Source organism: Dipodomys merriami, unplaced genomic scaffold (genome assembly GCF_024711535.1).
Source record: "Dipodomys merriami isolate MVZ:Mamm:240054 unplaced genomic scaffold, mDipMer1.0.p SCAF_171, whole genome shotgun sequence".
NCBI lineage: Eukaryota > Metazoa > Chordata > Mammalia > Rodentia > Heteromyidae > Dipodomys > Dipodomys merriami.
In genome coordinates, this window is record NW_027203060.1 from 42,167 (window position 1) to 68,344 (window position 26,178).

The 26,178-nt window shown below is 37.7% G+C and overlaps 1 protein-coding gene across 1 annotated transcript; it reads left to right on the top strand.

Moving 5' to 3' along the window:
• Positions 1-2,299: 2,299 nt before the first annotated feature.
• Positions 2,300-26,178, top strand: Ccnb3 (cyclin B3). Its single transcript, XM_070025729.1, has 9 exons — positions 2,300-2,367; positions 3,649-6,247; positions 8,520-8,615; positions 12,841-12,933; positions 18,565-18,702; positions 20,394-20,549; positions 21,473-21,622; positions 25,738-25,868; positions 26,086-26,178. The coding sequence occupies exons 1-9, from the start codon at positions 2,300-2,302 to the stop codon at positions 26,156-26,158; spliced, it is 3,504 nt and encodes a 1,167-aa protein (XP_069881830.1). The 3' UTR covers positions 26,159-26,178.

Sequence of the window (26,178 nt, forward strand, 5' to 3'; positions counted from 1 at the left end):
CTTCCTTCTGCTTCTTCCCCCTTTTCCTTCTCTCCTCTCTCTCCTCTCCCCCTCCTTTTCTCCTCTTTCTCCTTCTCCCCCTCCCCCTTCACCCCTTCCCTCCTTTTCCTCTCTCCTTTCTCCTTCCTCCTCTCCCCTTCTCCATCTCCTTTTCCTCTTCTTTCTCCTTCTCTTGTTCCTCCTCCTCTTCCTTCTCTCTTCCTTCTCTTCCTCCTCTTCATTCTCTTCCCTCCTTAGCCTATTTTACATCTTCCTCTTCCCTCCTCTTCTTATCCTCCACCTGTATTGGGGTTTACTTAGCCGTTTTAGTCACAGCTGATACTTTATCACTTGAGCCACACCACAAGTCCAGCCTTTTCTTTTTATGCTGGTTAATTGGAGATGGAGTCCTATGGACTTTTCTGACTGGGTATGACTTCAAACCATGATCTTAGCCTCCTATGTAGCTGACAGACATGGTAGCACCTGGCTTATATTGCTCTTGAATAAGTGTCAGTAATTTGAATCTTCCTAGAAATCTAAATTATCTAATTTGTTATCACGCAATAAATCAATAAATATGAATTCCATTTGAAATCCTAAGTCACTTTCCATTCATGTAATAGCTATTTCACTTCTTTATTTTATATATTTTTTCCTTCATCACACAAATGCCAACCTCCTAGAAATCCCAAGTTTGTCAATATGCTGGGCACTAATACCTGCCTCCCACATTTCTGCCTAATTGTTTATTCTCAGAGCATTCTCTTGGTCATTTCGGATTAGCTCCACAAGCTTCTCCCCTCTTTTGCCACCTCCACTCTTTGATTTGTCCCAAGAAATTGCTCTTTTTGAAGAGTTTTAGTGTCATACTACATATTCCGTATGCCACTCTAACAGAAGCCAGTCAAAATTCTAGATTTCTGCGACAGATGAGAGTCTATTAAAGCATTTTGTAAAAATGAAGATGGTCCTTTATTCAGGTAGACAGAAATTCTATTATCTTTGCAAGTTTTCTGTAATATCAAAGCCATTCCAAATTAAAAAGACTTATTTTTCTTTTCTTTTTGGTGGTAGGAAGGGAATCTCAGGTCTTGCACATCTTAGGCAAACACTATTACTGAGCACCAATTTTTTTAGTACTAGAGTTTGAACTTAAGACATTGTACTTGCTAGGCTGATAATTTACCATTTGAGCCACACTACAGTCCTGCTTTTTGCTGTTTATTTACTTTCTTTCTTAATCCCTTATCTATTGAATCTCATTCTGTGGATTGTCTCATAGTTTGATAATTGTTTCTCTTTCAGTAAAGAATCTTTTTAATTTTATGTACTTTCATTTCTCTATTCTTATTCATATTTTGAGGCAATTGGGGTTCTGTTTAGTAACTAATTTCCTCTGCCTGTGACTTTAAATACTTTAAAATTTAAAAAAACCTTTAGATTAAAATTTAGGGGAATAAACATTTACAGTTTTGAGTTCTTTGATTCACTTGGAGCAGAACCTTAGCTTTTTTGGTTAAGGTTGGTACTCTACCACTTGAGCCACCTCTGGCTTTTTGGTGGTTAATTGGAGATAAAAGTCTTATTCACTTTCCTTCTCTAGTTGGCTTTGAACAATGATCCTCATATTTCAGCCTCCCAATCAGCCAGGATTATAGGTATAAATCACCAATGCAGGGCTTACAGGTGATTTTTGTATAAGGTGAGAGATAGGAGTCAAGTTTCAGCCTCCTGCAAGTGGATAATAAGCTTTCCCAGCACCATTTATTGAAAGAGATTATCTTACACTCTAGAAGGTGGATGAGAGTTAGCAGGGCAAGTTAAATGACTGGACTGAGAGCACACTTTATGCATGTGTGCATGCAGGGAGGAGCAAGAAAGTGCAAGTCCAAGTATTTCACGTTAATACTTGCTTTGCACTGAGTATTTAATAATATAGAATCATTCCTATGAAGGCCTGTCAGCAGGAGAAAAAATAAAACCTACAAAATAGTACATTGGTGGGGCTGGGAAGTTGGCTCAGTGGTAGAGCGCTTGCCTTGCATGCATGAGGCCCTGGGTTTGATTCCTCAGCACCACATAAGCAGGGAAAAAAAGTTGGAAGTGGTGATGTGGCTCAAGTGGTAGAGTGCTAGTCTTGAGCTGAAGAGCTGAGGGACAGCGCCCAGGCCCAGAGTTCAGGCCCCACGACCGGATCAAAAAAAAAACAAAAACAAAAACAAAAAACAAAACCAAAAACCAAAAAACAAAATAGTACATTTGCAACAAAGCAAAAAACTTCACCAGTAACTTGTGAAGGATTGCAGGCCCAGCAAGGATGGAGAAGCAGCCATCTAGGGTTGAGAGCAGACTTTTACCTCCAGCTAATATAGTCATGCATGACTGGTAGGTGGAAGTGTACCTGGACAGTTCAAGACCTGGTTCCTGCAAAACAATTTCATTTATATATTGTGATTAATTTCAGAATGTTTTAAACATCCTCAACAGCAACTGTGTATTGCTGGGCCCAGTAGCACATGCCTATAATTCTAGCATTCAGGAGGTTGTGAGGCAGGAGGATCACAAATTCAAGGACAGCCTGAGTTATAAAATGAGTGCAAGTTTATTTTTTTTCTTTCCTTTTTTGTTCTTTGTTTCTTTATTTTTACTCTTTTTTGTATAGAGGTGTTACAATAAGTCAAGTAATGAGTACATTTCTTTCTGGAAAATGTCACCCCTTCCCTTTGCAAGTTTATTTTGTGTTACATAACAAGACACTTTCAAAAAAAGAAAACTCATATTTATGTATTTATAAGACACATTTATATATTTATAATGAATGCTTTGCCTTCTCAGTCCTCCTGTGTACTCTCACCAATTTGGGATGATTTGGGTAAATTGAACCACATGATTCAATGCTGTTTGTGGCTGCTGCTGCTGCTCAAACTAATGATTTTGTTTGCCTTTAATTCTCTTCTCATGCTGACTTAGAGTCTTCCAATGATTTGGCTACATTTAATTATTATGTGTATATGTATATATATATCAAATATTTGATGGTACTAGTATTTGAACTCAGGGCCTCAGATGTGTTAGGCAGGCACTCTTGATTGGCTATAGAATCCTCTTCAGGATGAAGCCTGGTATTTGACTTATATGACAGATTTTTATTTTAGTATTTTTATTTCCTTCTTTGGGAAACATGTCTTGAAGAGTCCAGTCTATAGAGAATGTGATTAGATGTCACCAAAGTTAGTTACCAGGCTGCCTCTCTGATTACTCTTTAAACAATATTCAATTTCAATCTACATTTTACCATATACTTGATACTGATAAAGATGAGTAAATGCAACTAGTGAGGAAGACTGATACTTAAGTAGATGCTCATATATTGTGATAAGTATTATAATAGAAGCCTTTGTATGTAGATGATAATCACATGTGAGAAATCATAATATAGATTTCAGGAGAAATATTGTAGAAAATTTTTGGGACTTAGACATAGAAACTATGCAGCACACTTCTTACTTGATGTGTTATGGTTCCTTCCCCCACCCCTTCCCCTTCTTCCACTCTATTCTGTCTCTTTTCCCTTCCATGATTTTACTTAATATAATAGCATAATGTAATGGTAGGTAAGAACTTAGAAACTCTATTCTTCTTATAAAGGCATTGTTGCATTCGCAGGTGTAAGTTGGAAGCTGTACCAGTGGTACATTCTAGTACCTTGATGTCAAGCATAATGGAGAAACCACTTAGTCTGGATATACCCAGCAAGTCTGAAACACCACCCACTGAAGAAGCATTTCTCATTAAAAATGCATTCCTTTCTAAAGAGGAATGTGCTATCAAGGAACCAACCCTTATCAAGAAGGCAGTGGAGAAGTGCACAAATGATGCAGAGATGTCCCTATTAGAGAAATTACTATCCTTGAAGGAGGAGACTGGCAATGAATTTGGGACAGAAACAATGACTTTTGGGAAGGAGGCTAAAATTGAAGAGTCACTTTCCACTAAGAAGTCATTATCTTTAAATAAGAAGACGAATACCACTGATAAAAATGTCCATTCAACGACTCCACTGATGTTACAGAATACCATTTCTAAGGAGAAGGCCTCCAGTATGGATCCTATTGAGCAATACCTTCCTGGGAAACCACCTTCATTGCAAGAGGAGCACAGCACTGAGCAACAGGGATCCATCTTGCAGAAATCACTGGCTTTGCAGAAGATAAGCCTAGAAGAGGATCCCATCTGTACAGTATCATCAGCTTTTGAGATGAAATCTACAACTAAGGAGACAGCCCTCATCTCAGAGCCATTTTTAAAAAAGAACGATACTCCTGAAAAGAAGAACACTATTGAGAGGAAGAGATCCTGTTCGAATACATCATTAGTATGTCAGGAGATAGGAAGTCCTCTTACCACTGAGGAGTTCCAGAAGCCACCTCTCATGCAGAAGAAACAACCCATTCAAGGGCATGTGGGCATCTTTAAGAGGCCATGGTCATTAGAAACAGATTTGAGTGACAAATCCAACACTTGTCTGAAACAAACTACCTATAAAAAAAAGCATACTACCATGAGGACAACTCACATGAAGACATTACCACTTGTAAAAAGGAAGAAACGTAACACTTGGAGGAAGATGCGCTACTATAGGCCACTAGAAATGCGGGAAGTCACCCATGAAGATGAGTTGCCCACTAAGGAGCCAATGTTCTGGAGGCCTAACACTGAGAAGAATGCCCTTTTCCAAAAGTCATTTGTATTCCAAGGGAATTACACCAACCAGGAAGATAAAGTCACTTTATGTCCACAGAAGTTTCCCACTGAGAACTCATATCAACAGGAGGCTTTGGATCTGACCAAGAAATGTGTGCTGGAGGAGGCCGCCCCTATCAAGAAGCCTGTACCTTTTAAGAAACCACAACCCTCCACTCAAAAGATAGTGTCCTACATGAAACCATTATTTTTGCCGACTACCACCTTTGGAGAGAATTCACATACTCAGGAACCATTTTCCTTTCAAAAAGAAACCATACCTTCAAAGACAAAAATGTATACCACTCAGAACATGCATTTCAGTCAAGGACCATCAGATTGCAAAGAGATGATTACTGAAGAAATTCATTCCTTTTTTATGAAGCCACCACTTAGGAAGAAGCCTAAAACTGAAGAGGAGGTCCACTTCCAGGATTCAGTTGCCTTTAAAGAGAATACTACTCTACAGGGCATGTCCCACTCAAAGAAGCCATCAGTGTTACAGACCACCACCACTGAAGAAGAATCATATAGTAAGAAACCCATGGTTTTTCTGGAGAATCCTATAATTGAAAAACTTTTTGTTCAGGAACCATTTTCTTTCTATGGTAATCTTGATAAAGAAGAGTCTTGTTTTCTGAAGGCATTCAACTTTCAAGAGAAGACTGATACAAAAACTGACTTCCTGAAAAAGCAGCTGGCTTTTCATGAGAACCCTACCATCAAAGATGATTTACCTTTAAATAAGCTTTTACTTTGGAAAAAAGTGCCCTCTGCTGAAACAGCAACAAACTTAGAGGGGCAATTATCTTTAAAGAAGCCCACTTACCAAGAACAGGAGATCTTAAAGAAGCAGTTAGCTTTCTGTGAGAACACCAATGATGAGTACCCTAATGAACCACTGGACTTGAGTATCTCTGGTAGCATTGACAAGCTGGCTACCCAGATGAAGCCCTGTCCCTTACAGAAGCCCAGCGCTAAGAAGAAGCTTTCCTTCCAGAAACCATTGATTCTGAGGAAGCATTTTGCTATTAAGAAGCATGATGTTCTGGAACACATTACTGACACAGAGGCTCAGCTCAAGAAACCTTTGACCTTGGAAGTCAAATCCAACAATGAAACGGGGGCTCCCCTAAAAGAGCCCTTGGCCTTAGATAAGAATCCCATTCTTGAGAACAAAGACATCCTCAAAAGGCCCTTAATCTTTCAGAAGGCCATCAGTGATAAAAGAGTTTTATTTCAAAAGGCATTAGCCATGAGTAAAAAATTGGTCACTCAGAAACAGTCATTCCTTAAGCAACCATTGGCTTTGGAAAATGATTCTACACATAAAGAGAATACTTTTTTAAAAAAATTGATCCCTGAAGTTGAGAACAGCTCATGTACATTGAGCAATGACTTCTCATCTAAAGCAAGCACGTTGGACAATGCAGCCAAGCCAAGCACCACTAGCAACACTAGTGCCTGTGAATTGAATTCAAAACAACCTTTCTCATTTCAGAACAAGAAAATATCACAAAAGGTAATTATCTCTCTTCTTTTTTTATCCTAATATATATATATATATATATATATATATATATATATATATACATTTTTTTTTCTGCCACAGGTACTACTTGAGCATCTTCTTCTTTTTTTTTTTTTTTTTTTTTTTTTGTTGGTTGCGGGGCTTGAACTCTGGGCTGGGCTCTGTCCCTCAGCTCTTCAGCTCAAGGCGAGTGCTCTACCACTTGAGCCACAGCACCACTTCCAGTTTTCTGGTGGTTTATTGGAGATAAGAGTCTCGTGGACTATCCTGCCCAGGCTGGCTTTGAACTGCGATCCTCAGAATTTAGGCTCCTGAGTAGCTAATATTATAGGCGTGAGCCACCAGCACATGGCTTGAGTTTCTTTTAAAGTACTGTTTATTACTTGTTGTTAAACATCAACTTAGTTTTTAACTTAATTTAATTTTTTAAATTTTATTTTATTGTAAAGATGCTGTACAGAGGGGTTACATGAACAAGGTAATGAGTACATTTCCTATCGAACATTGTTATACCCTCCTTTGTTTTTCTCCTACTATCCCTTCCCTCTCCCACCTCCCTCACTCCTCCCCTACCCCCAGAAGTTGTAAAGTTCATTTCCAACACAGTGTCTAGTGAGTATTATTGTTGCAATGAGTCATCCTGTGTCCTTGTTTCAGCATTTTGTTATTCCCCTTCCCCCACAAAATTATATAAATGTAATTGTGTTCTTGGTGATATCCATTAGTAGAGATAGTGTTTTTGGTGCTGAGTGTTGAACTCAGGGCCTTATACATGCAAAATACATGCTCTATTACTGAGCTGTTTTGTTTATGCAATTGAGCTGTGTATACTAAGAGAGATCCCGCCATATAATGAAAGGATAATTATTTAAGGGGTTTACTTCTAGTTTTATTTAATAAGTGGTGATAATATAGAATCATCTCTTCTCATCTTTCATAGCCCGAGGTTAACCTACAATATCGGATACATTTACCAGGCTCTTTGGCATTTTTCTCTTATATCAAGCTGGCCTTAGAGAATATTTTGACTTTTTGATTAGAATAGTCATAAACCTAAAGCAATCATGAAGTATTTATACCTATAATGATCTAGAATATTGTGCTGTTTACTTAGATTTTGCATCAGTGATTACAGTTTCATTTGGGATATTATATCTTTGTTATTTCATAAGAATTAGAGTGGGATTCTGTCAAAGATGGGCAAAGTTGTTGGACATGGTGGCTCAAACAAGTAATCCTAGCCACTTAGAGATTGGAGGATCATGGTTTGAGGCTACCCCAAACATAAAAGTTATTGAGACTCCTTTTTCAACCAGTAGCTTGGCACAGTGGCATTCAACTGTCATTTCAGTGACAAGGTGAAGCATAAGCAGGATTGCAGTCTGGGCTAGCCTGTGTATACAGTGACAACTTAATGTTGAAAATAACGAACACATAAAGGGACTAGCAGAGTGGCTTAAGTGAGGGGGTCCCTACATAGCAAGCATGAGTCTTTGAGTTCAAACCCCAGTAGTGCTGCACCCCAAATAAAGATGGGCAAAGGTCACAGTGGCAACTCCTAAAGAAAGTGGTCGCCAGGTTGTAAATTACAAAAAAGAAGGGTTGAAAATTAACAACAGGAGGATAAATACTCTTCTTACAGGCAAAACAGCCTGGGTCAAAGTGTAGAATAGAAGAAAGGGCTACTAAGATCAAAGAATTGAATAAAATATAACAAGAAACACAAGCAGCCAGGTAGTACAGTCTATCTGAAATAATAAAATGTCTTTTTTAGGCTTGAGCCTACATATAAATAGGGTGCCTCATTCTTGGGGAAGAACAGTCATATATTAGGCATTTTTGTGCATGCCAGTACTGGGGCTTGAACTCAGAGCCTGATCAGTGTCCCCTAGCTTTTTTGTTCAAGTCTAGAACCTAATTACTTGAGCCATAGCTCAACTTCTGGCTTTTTGCTGGCTAATTCAAGATAAGAGTCTCATGGGCTTTCCTGATTGGGGTGAATTTGAACCATGATCCTCAGATCTCAGCCTCCTGAATATAGCTAGTATATTATAGGTCTGAGCCACTGGTGCTCAAATACTAGGTATTTCTTGATCACTCAGCAGTATAATGAATGGAGGGTCATGGGGTGCTCTCTGATACATGAGGCTTAAGGAGTCTTAGTAGAATAAGACTGGGGAGAAAAGAGTCATTCTTCATATGTATAAGCTAAGCTTTCCTTGGCCTCCTCCTAATATGTCTTTTTGTTGACATTTTTTGGCAGAAAAGTGAACTGGAAGCTATTGAAGATGATAATAATGATTTATTTTTCAACTTAGAATATGCTAAGGATATCTTTGCTTACTTGAAGGAAAGAGAGGTATGTATGTAGGTAGCTCGGCTTGGACAATGATTTCTGCTTTTATTTTCTCACCATTCTACCTTTCTACATGAAATTTAGAAGGGAGGTTAGCCAGGCACTAGTGGCTCATGTCCATAATTCTAGCTACTCCTTGGAGGCTGAGATCTGAGGATCACTGTTCAAAACCAGCTTGGGCAGGAAAGTCCATGAGACTCTTATCTTCAATAAACCACTAAAAAACCGGAAGTGGCGCTGTGGCTCAAGCGGTAGAGGGCTCGCCTTGACTGAAGAGATAAGGGACAGCACCCATGCCCAGAGTTCAAGGCCCATGGCTGACCAAAAAACAAAAAAGGGGGGAAATAATGATGATACAGAAAAATCATAATAATAGCAACAACTAGCACTTATAGCTTACTATGAGTGAGACATTGTATTAAGGGATATACAGACATTATCTTACCTAATTCTCCAATAATTTCATGATGATAAGTGTTTATTACCTCTCTTTTACATAATGGTGGAAACTTCCCAGAGTAACACAACTAGTATATATGGTCGAGCTAGTAGGATTGAAGTCTGATTATCTTAAGGACTATATATCAACATGTAGAGTTGCTTAATAAAATTATATTAAGTGAAGTAAGCCAGGCCCAAAGAAACACAGGTTTCATGGTTTTCCTTATTTGCAATAACTAGTATATGTCTGAGACAAGTGGAAAAGCTCTGATAAGATGATGTTAGGCGAAATGAACCGCAAGATAAGGACACAAGTGGTTTTTTTCTTTCTTGCTATTGTTTGTAATATATTTATAAGGTGATTGTTTTGTTGCTTTGTATGTCCCTCCCCCACTGTATAACCCCTGTTTTTACTGTATTTGATGTTGGTATAATTTGGGGAGGGGAAGGGAAAAAAACAAATTGTTTAAATAGGGATACAATTGGACCCATTGCAACAATGAGATGTACGAAATGCTATGTTGAAAAATGAACTTTACAACTTTGGCGGGGGTGGGGGTAGTGTAGTCGTGGAGATGGGAGGGCAGGAATGGTAGAGGAAAAAAAGAGGAGGCAACAATGCTTGATAAGAAATGTACTTATTACCTTGCTCATGTAATTGTAACCCTTCTGTACAGTATTTTCACAATAAAAAACTTTTTTAAAAATAAAAAAAATAGTTTCAGACAGCTGGTTACTGGTGACTCAAGCCTGTAATCCTAACTACTTGGGAAGCTAAGCATTGAAGGATTGTGATTCAAGGACAAAAAGTTAGTGAGACGTCCTTCTCAATCCATAGCTGAGTGCAATGGCACACAGTAGTCAGCTTCATTAAGGATTAGATCAGATGGATTGTATCTGGCTAGCCACAGGCAGAAAAATCTGCATGATTCCATCTTAACAGAAGGAGTTGAATGTGATGTTTGAACCTATAATCCCAGCTATGATGGAAGGCCCAAAATATGTTGCAATCTGGAGCTGTAAGACTCTATCTTAGAAAACAACTATTCTCAAAAATGATGGAGGCATGACTCAGTGACAGAGCACCTGCTTAACAAGCAGGAAACCCTGAGTTCTTCCCTAGTACTGCCCCCAAATAAAACAACAATAACAACAATAACAAAGTCTCAGACAGATTAGTCATCAAGTAGTATGTTTTCTTTTCTTCTTCTTTTATTTTTGGTTGGTCATGGAGCTTGAACTCTGGGCCTGGATGCTGTCCCTGAGCTCTTCAGCTCAAGGCTAGTGCTCTATCACTTGAGCCTCAACACCAGTTCTGGCTTTCTGGTGGTTAATTGGAGATAAGAGTCTCATGAACTTTCCTGTCTGAGTTGGCTTTGAACGGCGATCCTCAGATCTCAGCTTCCTGAGTAGGTAGGATTACAGGCGTGAGCCACCAGCACCCAGCAGTATTTTTCTAAATAGCTATGTTTTTCCTTTGTGTGTGTTTCTGGCATCATATGTAAAATCACATTCTTTGTTTCAGTCCTCCAACCTGGAGATTTCTTTTTCCTTTGAAATCTGCCAGTTGCTTTTACCAATTGTATTTATCAACTTCACATTTTCTTCTTTGTTAGTGAAACAGATAAGAGCTAGATATTTACCAACTAATTTTTTTTAGCCATGTATAAAATGATGTATGAGTATCTCATCCTGTATAGACAGAAGACAATTGACTTTAGAGTCCATGTTTCTCCTGATATACAGATGTTTCTCAATTTATGAAGGAAGTTATAAGCAGCTAAACTTATATCATAGGTTGAAATATCCTAGCTGAGCTACACAGTTCACCGTAGAATATAGGCTGGTTTCTCTTTATGATGCATGGCTGACTGCTGCTCATATCCAGCATTGAGAGAAAGGATTGTACCACAGGTCATTTAAAATCCTGAGGTACAGTTTCTATTGAATATGCCTTACTTTTGCCCCATCATAAAATTTTATGTATTTGTTTTTATTGTTATTATAAAGGTGACGTACAGAGGGGTTACAGTTATACAAGTCAGGTAAGGAGTACATTACTTTTTGGACAATGTTACCCCTTCCCTCATTCTCTCCCAGTTTTTTCCCTCCTATCCCCACCTACAAGTTGTAGAGTTCATTTTCAACATAGAGTCCAGTGAGTACCATTGTTGAATTTGTTCACCCTGTATTTGTCCCTCCATTTCTGTGTCTCCCCTTACACTCTCAAAGATGAGAGTGAACAAACAGAACAAAAAGGAAAGAAAACAAAAACAGGAAAAAAGAAAACCTCTTGTTTTTCTTTCTGGCGTTCATTTTGATAAATATTATTTTGTATGGTCAGATGCACATAGACATTGTGCCTTTCTTTTCATCTTCTACGAGTATCCTCCTTTGGTCTCACTGTGTGTGAATGCCTGAAGACATGTATAATTTATTATGTCTTGATATTTTACATCTAGCTTCTGCATATGAGAGAAAACATGCACTGTTTGTCTCTCTGAGCTTGGCTTATATCACTTAACATTTGTTTTAGTTCTACCCTTTTTCCTGCAAATGACATAATATTATTCTTTCTAATGGCTGTATAAAATTCCATTGTGTATAGGTACCACATTTTTTGCATCCATTCATCTATTGTAGGGCATCTGGGCTGTTCCCACAACTTGGCTGTTGTGAATAGTGCAGCAATAAACATGCATGTGCAAGTGTTTTTATGGCGTTCTGGCTTGTGATATTCTAGGTAGATGCTCAGGAATAGTATGACTGGGTCATAAGATGGTTTATGTTTAGTTTTTTGAGGAACCTCCAAACTGCTGTCCAGAGTGGTTGTACTAGTTTACATTCCCACCACAAGTGCAATAGGATTCCTTTTCTCCCCACATCTCTGCCAACATTTGTTGTTGCCCAAATTCACAATGTTGGCCATTCTAACTGGGATGAGATGGGATCTCATAGTTGTTTTGATTTACATTTCCTTTCCTATCATAAAATTTAAAAAAATGTTTAAATATGGTAAATTGGAACTACCTGTACCTTAGAGACAATTCTATTTTTCTAAACATGTAAGCCTTGGCTCAGAAATATCAGTTTCACTTGGGATCTTGTTAGCAATGCGGAAACATAACCCCACTTCACACCTTCTACATCAAAATCTGGTATTACAAGATTTCCAAATAGTGTATATGTATGTTAAAGTTTGAGAGGAATTGCTTTATAATAGGCAGTCTGAGCACAGCATGGCATTGTGCTTTAAACTGAATTGCATGTAAGGCCCAGAGCTTGTATGATGTTTGTCTTTAAACACAGTTTACTCTTGCTCTCATTCCTCCTGTATTTGTCACTTTCCATTCTGACACTTGAAAGAAAGATTTCTTTTGGGGGCTGGTAGAAGGACTTAAACTCAGGGACTGACTAGGTACTATCTCTTAGCTTTTTTCATTTGAGACTGGAAATCCACCACTTGAGTCCACCTCCACTTTCAACTTTTTGGTGGTTAATTGGAAATAAAAGCCTCACAAACTTCTTGACTGGGCTGGCTTCAAACCAAGATCCTCATATTTAGGCTATTGAGTAACTAGGACTACGGGCATGAACCATTAGTGCTTGACTTGACACATGAATATTTTGTGTGTTCATTTCTCAAGCATAACTAGAAATTATCTAGAAATAGATACTTGGAGCTGTTCATATCTGTTATCAGTTGAAAATAATGGGTTAGAACTGTGAAAGAGTTTATTGTTAAATTTAAATTTGAACTGCAACATTTCTTTCTCATTGACACCAGGAAAATTTCATACTTACAAATTACATGGACAAACAGACGGATCTCACCAGTGATATGAGGGCCCTTCTTGTGGACTGGTTAGTGGAGGTACAGGTAAGCCTGACAATAGCTGCATTAAGGAGCTTTTGTTCTCTTTCATGGGATGTGGCCCAAGCACACATATTTTTTAAATTTATTTTTTGTAATGGTGATGTACAGAGGGGTTGCAGTTACATAGATCTGGTAATAAGTACATTTCTTTTTGAACAGTGTCACCATTTCCCTCATTTTATCCCAAGTTTTTCCTCCTAAACTCCCTCTCCCCCAAGTTGTATAGTTCATTTTCAACATAGTATCTATTGAGTCTCACTGCTGAATTAGTTCACCCTTTGTCCCACATTTCTGTGTTTCCCCATACTCTCCTCCAAATAGTTAAACTTACATACAAGACAAAAAATATAGAAGTCAACAACAATGACAGAAGAGGAAAAACAAAAAAAAACACAAAAAGTAAAGTGAAAAACCTCGCTTCCATTTCTTGAAGTTCATTTTGATAAACAACATTTTATATGATCATATGCAAATAACTATTGATCCTTTGTGATCCTGTCCTGTATCCTCCTTTGGTCTCACTGTGTGAATGTTTAGAGTCCTGTTTAATTTAACATGTCCAAGTGTAATTTTTGTCTTTTATTATCCATTGTGTTTACTTGTTGATTTATAGGCACAGTCTAATTACTATAAGTGAGGGAAACCATGCACCCTATATTTCTTCGGGTCTGGCTTCGCTTAATATAATTATCCTAAGTCTTTACATTTCCTTACAAAGGGGCAATGTCATTCTTCCTGATGGAAGCATAGAATTCCGTTGTGTATACATAACACATTTTTTTAAATCCATTCTTCCACTGAAGGGCACCCGGGTTGATTGCATATCTTGGATATGGTAAACAAGCTGCAATGAACATGGTTTGCTGGTATCTTTAGCCAGGCACACATATTTAATAAAGTTCTGTATGCTATGTTAATTTACATTAATATGTAGTTTCATGTATTTTATTATATGTGAATATAAGTAGTCTATTTTATCACATGTGACATTCCCACATGTGGATCTGTTTTCTTTAATTTTGACTGGTGTAGTGTGAGTTCCTTTAATCTAAAGGCTCGATCTTTGTGGAATTTTATCAGTTATTTCTCTGATACTATTACCCCTCTAACTTTTCTCTGTTATTCTTTTCTGTTAATTTTTCCTACAAATACTGTGACTATGGCTAACTTTCAGTAGATTTCAGAGAGGGATCTGATCTCCTCTCTGTGCTATAAATTCCTCCCTAACTCCAAACAGATTTTTTACAAATGGTTCACAACAAAGCCCTTTCTGGCCATACCCCATTTTCCCAGGTAAAGGGCTCTCTACACTGGTCCCAGGTACCATCAGGTGATGAGTTTGCCACATGCAGATATGTAGCCATCAGCAAGGCAGGGTCTGACTGTTCCAAGGCTCCTTCAGGGCTGCTGAAATTTGCCTGGGTAGAATCTTGACCATTTTCTACTTCAGAAAAGGAGGAGAACATGTCTTCATATTCTGTTCACTGTCTCTCTAGGTTTTTTAAAAAAATGTTTACTTTGTTATTAGTACTGGGGCTTTAAATCAGGTGTTGTCCCTGAGATTTTTTTGCTCAAGGCTAGTGCTCTATTACAGCCACAACACCACTTCTGGTTTTCTGGTGGTTAATTGCAGTTAAGGGTCTCATGAACTTTCTTGCCCAGGGTGGCTTCAAACGTGATCCTCAGATCTCAGCTTCCTGAGTAGCCATGAGCCACTGGCTCCAGGCATCTCTCAAGTTTTTATTCACCATCTTAAATTTCTGTTTTGGGAGAATTTCTAGAGGTAGCTTTTGGGATTATTTATTTGGTTTGTGGCATTATCTAATATGAAGTCCACTGTATTACACTTTTTTTGGTGCTTGTACTGGGGCTTGAACTTGGTTTCTGAGCAATGTACCTTAGCTTTTTTGTTCAAGGCTGGTGTTCTGCCACTTGAGCTACAGCTCTACTTCTGCTTTTTTGTGGTTAATTAGAGATAAGAGTCTTATGGACTTTCCTGACAAGGCTGGCTTTGAACCTTGATTCTCAGATCTCAGTATCCTTAGAGTAGTTAGGTTTATAGGCATGAGCCATCATTGCCCATTTATCTCACATTTAAAAAAATTAAATGACTAATTTTTATCAGAACTAGTCTTCCTTTATTCCAAAGGATTCTGTTTTCATAGATTTTATGTCCTTTTAGATCTTGAAAATATACAATTTTAGAAGTTTATTCCAGTTCTTGAGAATGGAAAGGTTATATAGGTAGATACTTGCTGATTTCTAAAAATTTTTCTCCATAAAATTTAACATTTTTCATATAGCTGGTTGATTTACCCATTTTATTCATCTTCATAGAAGATGCTCTTTGAGTTAGATTAGATATTTTAATCAGATTTTTAAAGTCAGTCCAAGACTGAGCACTTTTTTTATATGTTCTATAGTTTTATGACTTCCCCTTTATTTCTTCAGATCTTTCTCCAGATAGGAAAACAGTTATTAATGAAGGACTGGGAAGAATGCTTTTGGTAGAAGCAGTTGTAAGGGAGGGAGGGAGAGAATATTGCTATAATACTGTTTGTCCTTTGGATGCTTGTAATTACCTGGATCACTACTTCTTTTTTCAAATTGGCACAAAGATTCTAATGTGAAGGCTAGTGCTGAGAACAATGGAAACCATATTATATAATACACAGTGAAAGTCAAGTTATGTGGTCTGAGGTGAGGAAGATTTATAGGAGCTATAGAACTATCTTCATAACTGAAGAGCTGCCACCAGAAGGATTACACTACTCTCAGGTAATTCCAAGTTGTATAATTATTTTAGAAGGGTATTATTTTACATTCAAGGAAGGAAAATTACTGTAACTATTGGAAAAATTTCAACTACTTAGGAGATAGAAATTGGGAGGAAGGAGGGTCAAGGCAAGCTCAGGCAAAAAGTTAGTGAGACACCATTTCAACAATTAGGTAGATGTTGTGGATTTTGTCTGTGGTCCCAGCTAAGCAGGAGGTATATGTAGAAGGATCACAATCTGAGGATGGCTCAAGCAAAAATGCAAGACCTAACCTGAATAATAACTAGATCAAAAAGACTAGGGACAAATAGTAGAGCTCCTGCCTAGCAAGTATGAAGCCTTGAATTTGAGCCCCAGTACCCTTAAAAAAAGTCAATATATTATAAGCACTTATTCAGATATTACCCACATATTTTGATGTTAATATTGAAAATAGTATTATGAGTGGCCATGTTCTTATGTGGGGATACTAGAAGGAAGCTATATAAATACTGACTGTGCCATTTATTTGCAGAGTCATGACCCTCTATTTTCCTTTCCTACTATTTTTAATTTCCAGTTTTTGTAATTACCCAACATCATTTTTTGGTACTTAAGATAGTAACTTTTACTGCCTTCTTGAACAATGTCTATCCCTTTCTTTTTTATTTTAATTTTATTGTCAAGGTGATATATAGAAGGGTTACAGTTACATGTGTAAGGTAGTAAGTATATTTCTTGTCTAATTTGTTACCCCTTCCCTCATTTTTCTCCCTCTTTCCTTTCCCCCAGTCTACCCCAAGTTGTACAGATCATTTCCAACATATTGTCTTATGAGTATTGCTGTTGAATTGGTTCCCCCTTTCTTGTCCTTTTCTTAAGACATTCCTTTGGATAGTATGGAAAATAAAGTGTCTATGTCCTAATTCTCAGAACCTGTGAAACTGTTTCTTTATATAAGAAAGGGGACTTAAAGTCACTCATCAGCTGAAATTGAGATAGAATAGTTATCTTAGATCATTTGAATAGGCTCAATATAATCATAATGGTCCTTAACTATAGAAAAGGGAGAGAGAACATGGTGTTATTTAAGAAAGCTGGCTATGACTGTTTTGAAAATGGAAGGAGCCCACAAATTAAGGAATGTAGGCTGCCTTCAGAAGCTAGAGAACAATAGGTTCTCTACTACAACTTCTAGAAAGTTGTTAATACAGATCTGTTTCACATTTTGATTTTCATCACAGGGAGACCCATTTTGGACTTCTGACTTTCAGAGCTATAGTGTAATGAATTTGTGTTGTTTTATGCCATTGGATGCATGCTAATTTACTAAAGAGGTAATAAGAAACATACAAATTTCTGAAAAGATCTAAAACCATATCCCATGACAGAATTCCTTTTTAATATTTGATCAGAAATTTAATATGTATATTATTAAATTTTATCCAGCCATCTTCTCTTCTCATTTGCTTATGCAAACATACATCTGTTTCTCTAGTGCTTCTCAATAACCCTTTTTTTGGGTCATCTAGGTGATAGTAAATAAGAAGAGCTTAAGCCAGAAGCCAGTGGCTCACACCTGTAATTCTAGCTACTAAGTAGGCTGAGATCTGAGGATTGCAGTTCAAAGCTAGCCTAGCAAGAAAGTCCATTAGATTCTTATCTCCAACTAACCATCAAAAATCAGAGGTGGAATTGTGGCTCAAGTGGCAGTCTTGAATGAATAAAGCTAATAGATAATTCCCTGGCCCTGAGATCAAGCCCCAGTACTGGCACTCACAGTATGGTATACAAATGAAGGTCCAGTGAAGCAGAGATTGCAAGGAGAGTGAATTCACTCAACATATGGAAGAATTTTCCATTAAAGCCATTGAAAGAGTGAGTAGGCTGTATTTGGAGGTTTTTAAGGCAGGGGCTAGTAATTTACATGTTTTGTGGAAATGTTAAGAACATGAACACGTCAATTGAGATATTAGATGAAGACGGCTTTTATAAGTTCTTGAAGCCTAAGAACTTGATTGGTTATAAGTGAGAAGTATCACTGAGGACTGATGTGCCTCCTGTGTACACAGACAAAAATAGCCAGTGTGATTGAGTGGAAACAAACTTAATGGCTTTGTTTTTCCCCACCTGTATATTCCCATTGTAATGGCTGTGTACCCTGAGACACCTTTTACTAATTTCTATAAAGATATTATCTATTTAATCAGATGTGAGCTTGAAAAGCTTCATTCACCCAATTTAGACAGTTTTATTTTTCTGATTTACACAAAGGCATTTGAGCCAGCATAAAGTCTGGAACTATGGTTACAGGAAAAGGGCTCTTATAGTTGCTAGAGGCAAGACAAGGAAGACAAGACAATAAGAAAAGGAAAGAAGAGAGTATATTATTAATGCTTTAACACCACTCTGACTTCTCCTATCCTATACTTATCTTCCAAGCTGTACTATCAGTACTTGTACCCAATTGAGCGATTCTAGTAGTATATCTAGATTTGGAAAAAAGCAAGCAAACAAGCCTCTGGATTTCAGAACTAAAGAAATACATTTCTCAGGAGAGAGTTTACTATATAAATTACTAAAACAAATGGAGAAAGCAGAAATCTGAGTATAAGAGATGAAGAAGAGAGGGCATGTTCACTCAGGTTACTCACAGAGAAGGCAGAGAATCTCTCTGGTTTGTGAGTGATCACCTACCCAAATGTGTAAAGACAGATAGTATCATGGTCCTCAAAAGTATTAGGGATACATGCAGATAATTAGCTGGGGAGGCTTTTACATTCTTGACAGAATCACAGCTGCTTAAGACTGTCCTTGATACCACAGATAGTGAGCTAGACAATGTGCAGATTTGTGTCCTGTTTGTATATGCTTCCAGATGAACTTTGAGATGAGTCACGAGACCTTGTATTTGGCAATAAAGCTGGTGGATCACTACTTAACAACGTCATTGTGCAAGAAGGAGAATTTACAACTTCTTGGTTCTACTGCCTTTTTTATTGCAACAAAATTTGAGGTAAGCCTCAGTCCCTAAGGCCCTGGAAATAACTCATCATATGTCTATTTAAAACAGAGAATGAATACATGTATTTATATATACATACACATATGTGCATGTATTTGTATATACTTGTATCTATCTGAGTATTCAATTATACAAATATTTTTCTATATTTTTTCTATTTCCTCAAAGCAGAAAAGTTGATGCTGGCTGTTAATAGTGGTTTATTTGTTTCCAGGCATCAGCAAAGTTTTTTTTATTTCCTCTTCAAAGGTGTCTTAGATGGATGAGACTAATTAAATGAGTATTTAAAAATTTCCTTTGGTCCATGATTCTCTGCCCTTGACTTTCTTGCTTCACCAACTCTATTTCTCAACTAGTAGAATCTTCATCTACATATATAACAAAACATTTCCAAATCAGAATGCAAGAGATATTTAATGGTAACTGGTTTGGTGTAGATGGTAGTGAGTCTAAACGGTTCATGTGCAATAATTATTTTTGAAGAAGTATTATAAAAGTGGGTAACTGGCCTTTTATTCATGACCATAGTCTATCCTCCTAAGCTGTCTGATACTTCCTCTTCCCTGGGTGCTAGTAATCTTGTTTAACTCTCATTTTTTCCTTTACTTATACTATGAAATTGTATGAAACTTTAAGGTTTGGGAGCAGGAAGGGAGCAACTTCTGTTGAGTTTGAAGAACTTCACAGCCAGATTTCTTTATTTTTATTCTGGTACCTTTACTCTCTCCTTTGCTGACTCCTCCTGCTCTACTTGCTCCCCCCCCCTTTCCTCTTTATTCTTTCCCACTTTATGCTGCTGCCCTATTTTCACTTGTAGATATATCCTATACTTCAGCCTCTGAGTTGAGCCCTGTTCAACAGAAAAAGGAAGGGAGTAGGAGGAAGAGAAAGAGGAGCCCTTTTTAGGCAAATCTTGGCACCAGGAGCACCCTTCCTCTGGTAGCCATGACAGAGGGCACCTACTAAGTTCTATGTCAAAAGGTTGACTTCCTCTCATAAGGCTGAGAAGTATTGAAAGACTTTCACAAGTGGAGGTGTGGAGATGGAAAGAGAAGAAAGGAAGAAGTAGTTATGAACCTAATCAAGTCATTTCCAAGAGGGCAGGGGAGGAGAAGAAACAGAGATAGGGAAAGAAAACTGAGTTTTTCAGTGAGCTCCAAATAAGGAAAAGGGTCAGTGGTCTTCTTGCCTCCTCCTGATCTCTTCCAAACCAATATTTAACCTTCAGAGAACAAGGCATAGGCCAGGGCTTCCAGAACAGTGGTTCTTTCAATACTTAGCCCCTACCTGTTCCACCCAAAGCAATCTCTCCATCACTACCTCAGTTTTCTATGTCTTTCTTACTTTCTTCTCCTCCAACAGTCCTTAGTTATTTCATTCCTTGTTCTGACCAGGATGACAGATCACTACTTCAAGACCTCTTATATTACTCTCACACTGTAAGAGACCACCCCAACAACTTGTCATTCCTCTGGTGGTAGTTCAGTCTTTGGATAGGCCTTCCTCTCATTTCTCTGGCTTTCTATTTCTGTAAGGCAACCCAGAGCAACCAGAAGTCAGCCCTCAGAGATGCTCCAAAGATCCAAAATAATGTTTACCTCATATACTTTACCTTTGTCCTCCTTGGCCTTTCATCTAAAACTGTCTTCTTGGTTGTAACTGCCTTTCCTCTCCATCTATAGGAACCCTATCCACCTTCTTTGAAGGAATTCCTGTACATCTGTGAAGACCTTTATCAACGAGAAGATATGCTTGCTATGGAAGCCAGCATTCTAACAAACCTTGACTATGACATCAATATTCCCGTTGCCTATCATTTTCTGCGAAGATATGCTATGGTAAGAGGACAAAAACACATTGTTATTCTACTTCTAGGTTTTCTTTATATCCAGAGTAGCTGCCAACCCTTTTGGTTAAAAGTTAGTAGTCTTTATGAAAGCATTGGTATGGTGTTAGCAGTCTTTATGCAGCATTAGTATGGTGTGTCTGTGAAGTTTTGAGATAAGGGCAGAGTAAGGAAAGAAGAAAACAGCCTTTGATCAGAAAAGGACACATGAACAGTTTTAGGGGAATATGGGCAATATTCTCTTTCCTTACTTGATTATTGGTTACAAGGACTATCACTTCATAATTACTTATTATATCCTACAAGTATATGTTGTGTACTTGTATCTGTTTGTGTTATAGATTAATTTTTTTCAAACAAGAAAAGGGGAAAGAGCTGTTCTGGAGCAGGGAACAAGGAATCAGTGGCAAAATCAGAGTTAGGAGACTTTGATTATTCAGTAGATTAACTCCTACAGAAGAGAGGGTATACATGTGACAATTCAGTTAAAACCTTAAAATTGGCAAGGTGCTGGTGGTTCATTCCTATAATCCTAGCTGCTAAGGAGGCCAAGATCTAGAGGATTGTGGTTTGAATCCTGCCTAGGCAGAAAAGGCCATGCAATTGCAACTCCAAAATAACAAGCAAAAAGCAAGGCTGAAAGAGTGGATCAAGTGATGAAGCACCAGTTGACCCAGCAAGCTAAGCAAGTACAAGGTACTGAGTTCAAAACCCAGTAATACCCTTCCTTCCCAAACAAAATCCCCTAAAAGTTTGCAAATCCCAATGCCAATTTCAGAATCTGTGCTTTGGCTCTGGCAGGAGAGGTATATTGCTTGAGCAGAGAGCCTGAGGTAGGATAATTGGAGAAGAGGTCTTTTGCCTGATGCTGTTCTTCTGAATTGATTGTTGAACCAGTCTTATTTCTGCCTTTAGTGTCTCCAGTCCAGCATGACAACACTGACACTGTCCCGCTACATCTGTGAGATAACCCTGCAAGAAAGTCACTACATCCCTGAGAGGGCTTCCAAGCTAGCAGCTGGCTCTTTCCTCCTGGCCCTCTGCATGAAGAATCTTGGACACTTGGTAAATAGGTTTGATAGGAAGAAGGGTAGGGTGTAAATTAAGGCTATGGGGAAGTTCATGGTGACAAATCTGCCATGTATTCTCAGGAATTCTTTAACACCTGGACAACTTATGGACATAAGTTTCTGCAGCAGTGGTATTGAAATATTTTATTATATTTTTCTAAGTCATAGTATTCTTCATTTCAGAAGAAATATCCTTCTCTGAAAAATGTCCCTCTCTGAAAACCTAATATTGTAAAACAGACTAATGTGAAGTTAATGTGTTTTTCATGAGGTTGAGGTGAGCCCTTTTACCCCTGTCCCTTGCAGCTGAGAAAAATAGGCCTCTTTCATTTTTATTTACAATTACATAGGTCAGGTAATGAATACATTTCTTTTTGGAAAATATCACCCCTTCCCTTGATATATCCTAGTTTTTCTCTCCTGTCTCTACCTGCAATTTATATGATTCATTTCCAATATAGTGTCTAATGAGTACCACTGTTGCATTTGTACAGCCTTTGTCTCTCCACTTCTGTGCCCTCTCCTCCTCTCACCAAGACAAATAAATGAACAAACAAGACAGAAAGAAAATAAACAGAAACAACAATATAAAACCTCTTGTTTCGCTAAATACTTTATATGATCAGAGGTACACAAGCATCTTTGTGTTCCTCCTCTAAGAATATCCTCCTTTGATCTCACTGTGTATGAATGCCTAAAGTCATGTATAATTTATCCTGTATGATGGAAAGTAGACCTTGGTGGAGCCAGATTTGGAAAGAATTGACCCAGAGAATATAAAATAGTGAAAGTAACTGTCCATGTATATAACAATGTGCTCAGAGGCATACCTATTATTGTTGTTTTCTGAAGAGGAATTCCTTAAAAACCCTGTAGCCACCTACAAGTGAAACTCATATTTGCTGCTTTTGTAATTTTATAAAAAAAAAGTTAAAGAAATTTTAAAGAACCTTAAATTCTTATGGCTACACAACATGCAATTTGAGTAAAAAGATTATGCACACAAATTTAGCAGCTACTATCCAACCATTGCTAAATCCATCTTGTCTAGAAGCCCTGAGCCATGGCTGATGGGAAAAACCTCTGCATGCTGAAAAAGAATGATGAAAAAAGTTGTGTGAGCCTGAACAAGTCATATTGAAATTTTTGAGAACAGAGGGAGCATTTAATAAATGGCAATGATTTTGTTGAAAAGTAAAGTCATAATGGTCATTAGCATTTATGGAGTATTTAAGAATGATCTAAGCACATTATATATTAAACTCATTTAATCCTTGCATCGGCCCCACAAGATTAGTACTATTACAATTAATCTATAGATAAGAAATAACTTCTATGTTTATACAACTAATGAGAGATGGAACTAAATTTGGAACTCAAAAATCTATATAATGAAAATTGTGTGTCCCTAACTCTGAAGTTTTGGTCTTAGAGGTCCCATGTTGAACCAAGTTTTGACCCTTGGACTCTTAGTGGGCTTTAAAGGGGATGGATGTGTGGCTTAGGGCAGCCACTGTGCCAACTAAGATAGAAATATCTCAGTGTTTCAAAAATAATTTTTAGTATCATTAAATAGTTGTTACAAGGGCATTTCAATTTAACATATCCATTTATGTATACAATGCATCTTGATCAGATTCCTGTCTTCTGTGATTTTTCCTCTACCCCAATCCAATTTTCTCATAATTTCTGGATAAACCTGAGAGTATCAGCTGAATGCAGCCCTAATCTGAACTCAGATAGTTCACATACACAGCCCTTTGTGTTATTACACTCTCTTTTCCAGATAAGAAAGTCTAAACAAATAAGGTGACTGTGAGCAGGATCTTGAAAGATGAGTAGGAACTTATGAGATAAGACAACTGAGGTGGAGGGAGTAATAATTAAAAAGACAGAAGGCACTGAAGAAGGACTGTGATATTTGCGGCAGAATAGCACACTTTCTATTATTAGAACAAAGGGTCCATTAATAAGGATGAATGATGACACCAGAATGTGAGGCTACGGAATTTGATGGGATCTTGTATGTTATGCTAAGAGTACTCATTTTAACTTAAAAAATGGTGGTAGGGATCAAACCCTGAGCCTCATGCATACTAAGCAAGCATTTTACCACTGAATTATATATACTCCAACATCAAGACACCCACTCTATATTAAGGCATTCTTTTAGGAAAGGCAGTAACATGTTCATGTTTTGGGATTTGAAAACAGTACTGCTATGGCAGAATAGAAGGGATGAGGGAGAATAAAGTGGAAACACCAGGGACTAGGCTATTATAGGCAAGATGAAGCATTGTGGGCCTAAGTGACCATGGCAGTGGAGCTATATAATTAACATGCCCAGCAAACTGTATTAGTCATCTGATCAGCATGCTAGTGACTTCCCTTTGTAGATGGTAGTATTTTTAAAATTGTGTTTAGGAGAACCTTATTTTTTGTTTTTGTTTTTTATAGCAGTGTCTCAGACAAAAGGTAAAGGGTTCCAAATTGATGGGCTTCTTAATCCTCATCACTACTTCTACATAAGATACTTAGAGAAAAAGGAGTTAAGGAAAAATAAGACAATTTAGGAAAAAAAATCACTGGCTTATAGATAAAGCCTTTTCCTTTCTCTGCCCATCAAGCATATTATATGATAGGATTGAATAAATTTAATACATATTTATTTAATCATGGTATAATTACTATAATGATCCTCATTTGGCAGATTTGCAACCTGAAGCACTATGAGGTTAAATAACTGGCTCCAGTCCATGCTGTTAGAGTTTGAATTTAAACTGAAGCAGATTGCCTCTAGAACCTTTGCTCTTAAGCATTGCCATATAAGACATTCTTTTTCTTTTTTTATTTTATTTTATTATTTTTAAGGTTCTTAAACTATCCTGTTCTAGTTCCCTCATCTGTAAAATAGGGTGTATAAATGGTATATATCTCTAGAGTTGTTGTGGCAATTACATTAACTAGAAAACATACAATGCTTGGATCAGTACCAGGCTTTTAATGCCCTATTTAGGAATCTTTAATTAAATTGTCAATCTCATATAAGTCAGTCTTATGGTTAAGTAAGAAAGTGAATGTATGGAATGATGGATGTCAGAATTAGAGATGAGGAATAGTCTCCAATTAAGTTGGGACTCTGAATTTGTTCTGCAGTTTGCTTGGTCATTGGCTTTAGGTCTAAGAGTGACTAAATAATATCAGAGCCAGGTGCCAATTGTTCACATATATAATCCTAGCTATTCAGGAGGCTGAGATCTGAGTATCATGATCTGAAGCCAGCCTGGGCAGGAAAGTCAAGGAGACTCTTATCTCCAAGTAACCACCAAAAAGCCAGAAATGGAGCTGTGGCTCAAATGACAGAATGCTAGCCTTGTGCAAAAGTGGTCATGCATTACCCCCACCCTCAGGACCCACGAAAATGAAATGAAATGAAATAAGATCAGTTTATTTCTTTATGACTTTAGTGGATTTTAGTTCACTATGAACATTTGCAACCAGGGCTATCCTATAAATGGTATGTGTGCATATAGTCATCCCAGAAATTCCCTAGAATTGAAGGGTGGAGAATATCTGTCCTGCAGCTATGTACAGCCTCAGAAATTATTGGGCACAATTATGGGATAGACATGTACGCCTTTTGTTTTTGGCTAGTCCTGGGGCTTGAACTCCTCAGGGCCTGAGCACTGTCTCTAAACTTCTTTTTTGCTCAAGGCTAGCACTTTACCAATTGAGCAACAGCGCCAGAGCTTTTTCTATGTATGTGGTACTGAGGAATCGAACCCAGGGCTTCATGCATGCTAGGCAAGCACACTGCCACTAAGCCACATTCCCAGCCTAACATGTACGCTTTTTCTGGCTTGTCTTCCTGGAGCCTGTATTGATAACTTTGGTATGGTCTGCAAATAGTATTATAAATATCCAAATGACACTTGGCAAAAAAAGGCTTCCTATCCTTTTACCCTAAATTATGGGTTAGTGTCTATACTGTATAAATTTTTGCATATCATCCCTGCCTAAACCACAGGTGGGGAATTTGAACTTGAAACAGCATAGATAGAGGTAAGGTATACTTACTATAGTAGAAGTAACTGTTTTTGCTTCTTCTAGATTCGTTCTCTGGAACATCACAGTGGCTATAAGGTCTCTGACCTTCGCTGTCTGGTCAGGAAATTGAATGTACTGGTGACTTTACAACCGTACAGCGAGTTCAAGACTGTGTATAACAAGTACTGTAGCCAGTAAGTACCAAGCTCTATCCATGTTGTATTTGTGCTCATTTATGGGAAAGCTTTAAAACTTTAGGATAAGAGGTATCTCACTTGAGGATCCAGACACTTTTCAACCTTCTTTCAACTCTAGAGATAAAACAAGATAGGAAACCAAGTGCACTATGTTTTGTCAGTGAAGTCTGTTTGGCCTGTTATACACTGAACCAAGCCCCCTTTCTTTTTGCAGGGTATATTATGAAGTTGCTAAAATAGGCCCCTTGGAAATGGCGGATCTGGAGGAAATTTTACACACTGACTGATAAGAATGAGGTCTTGGCAC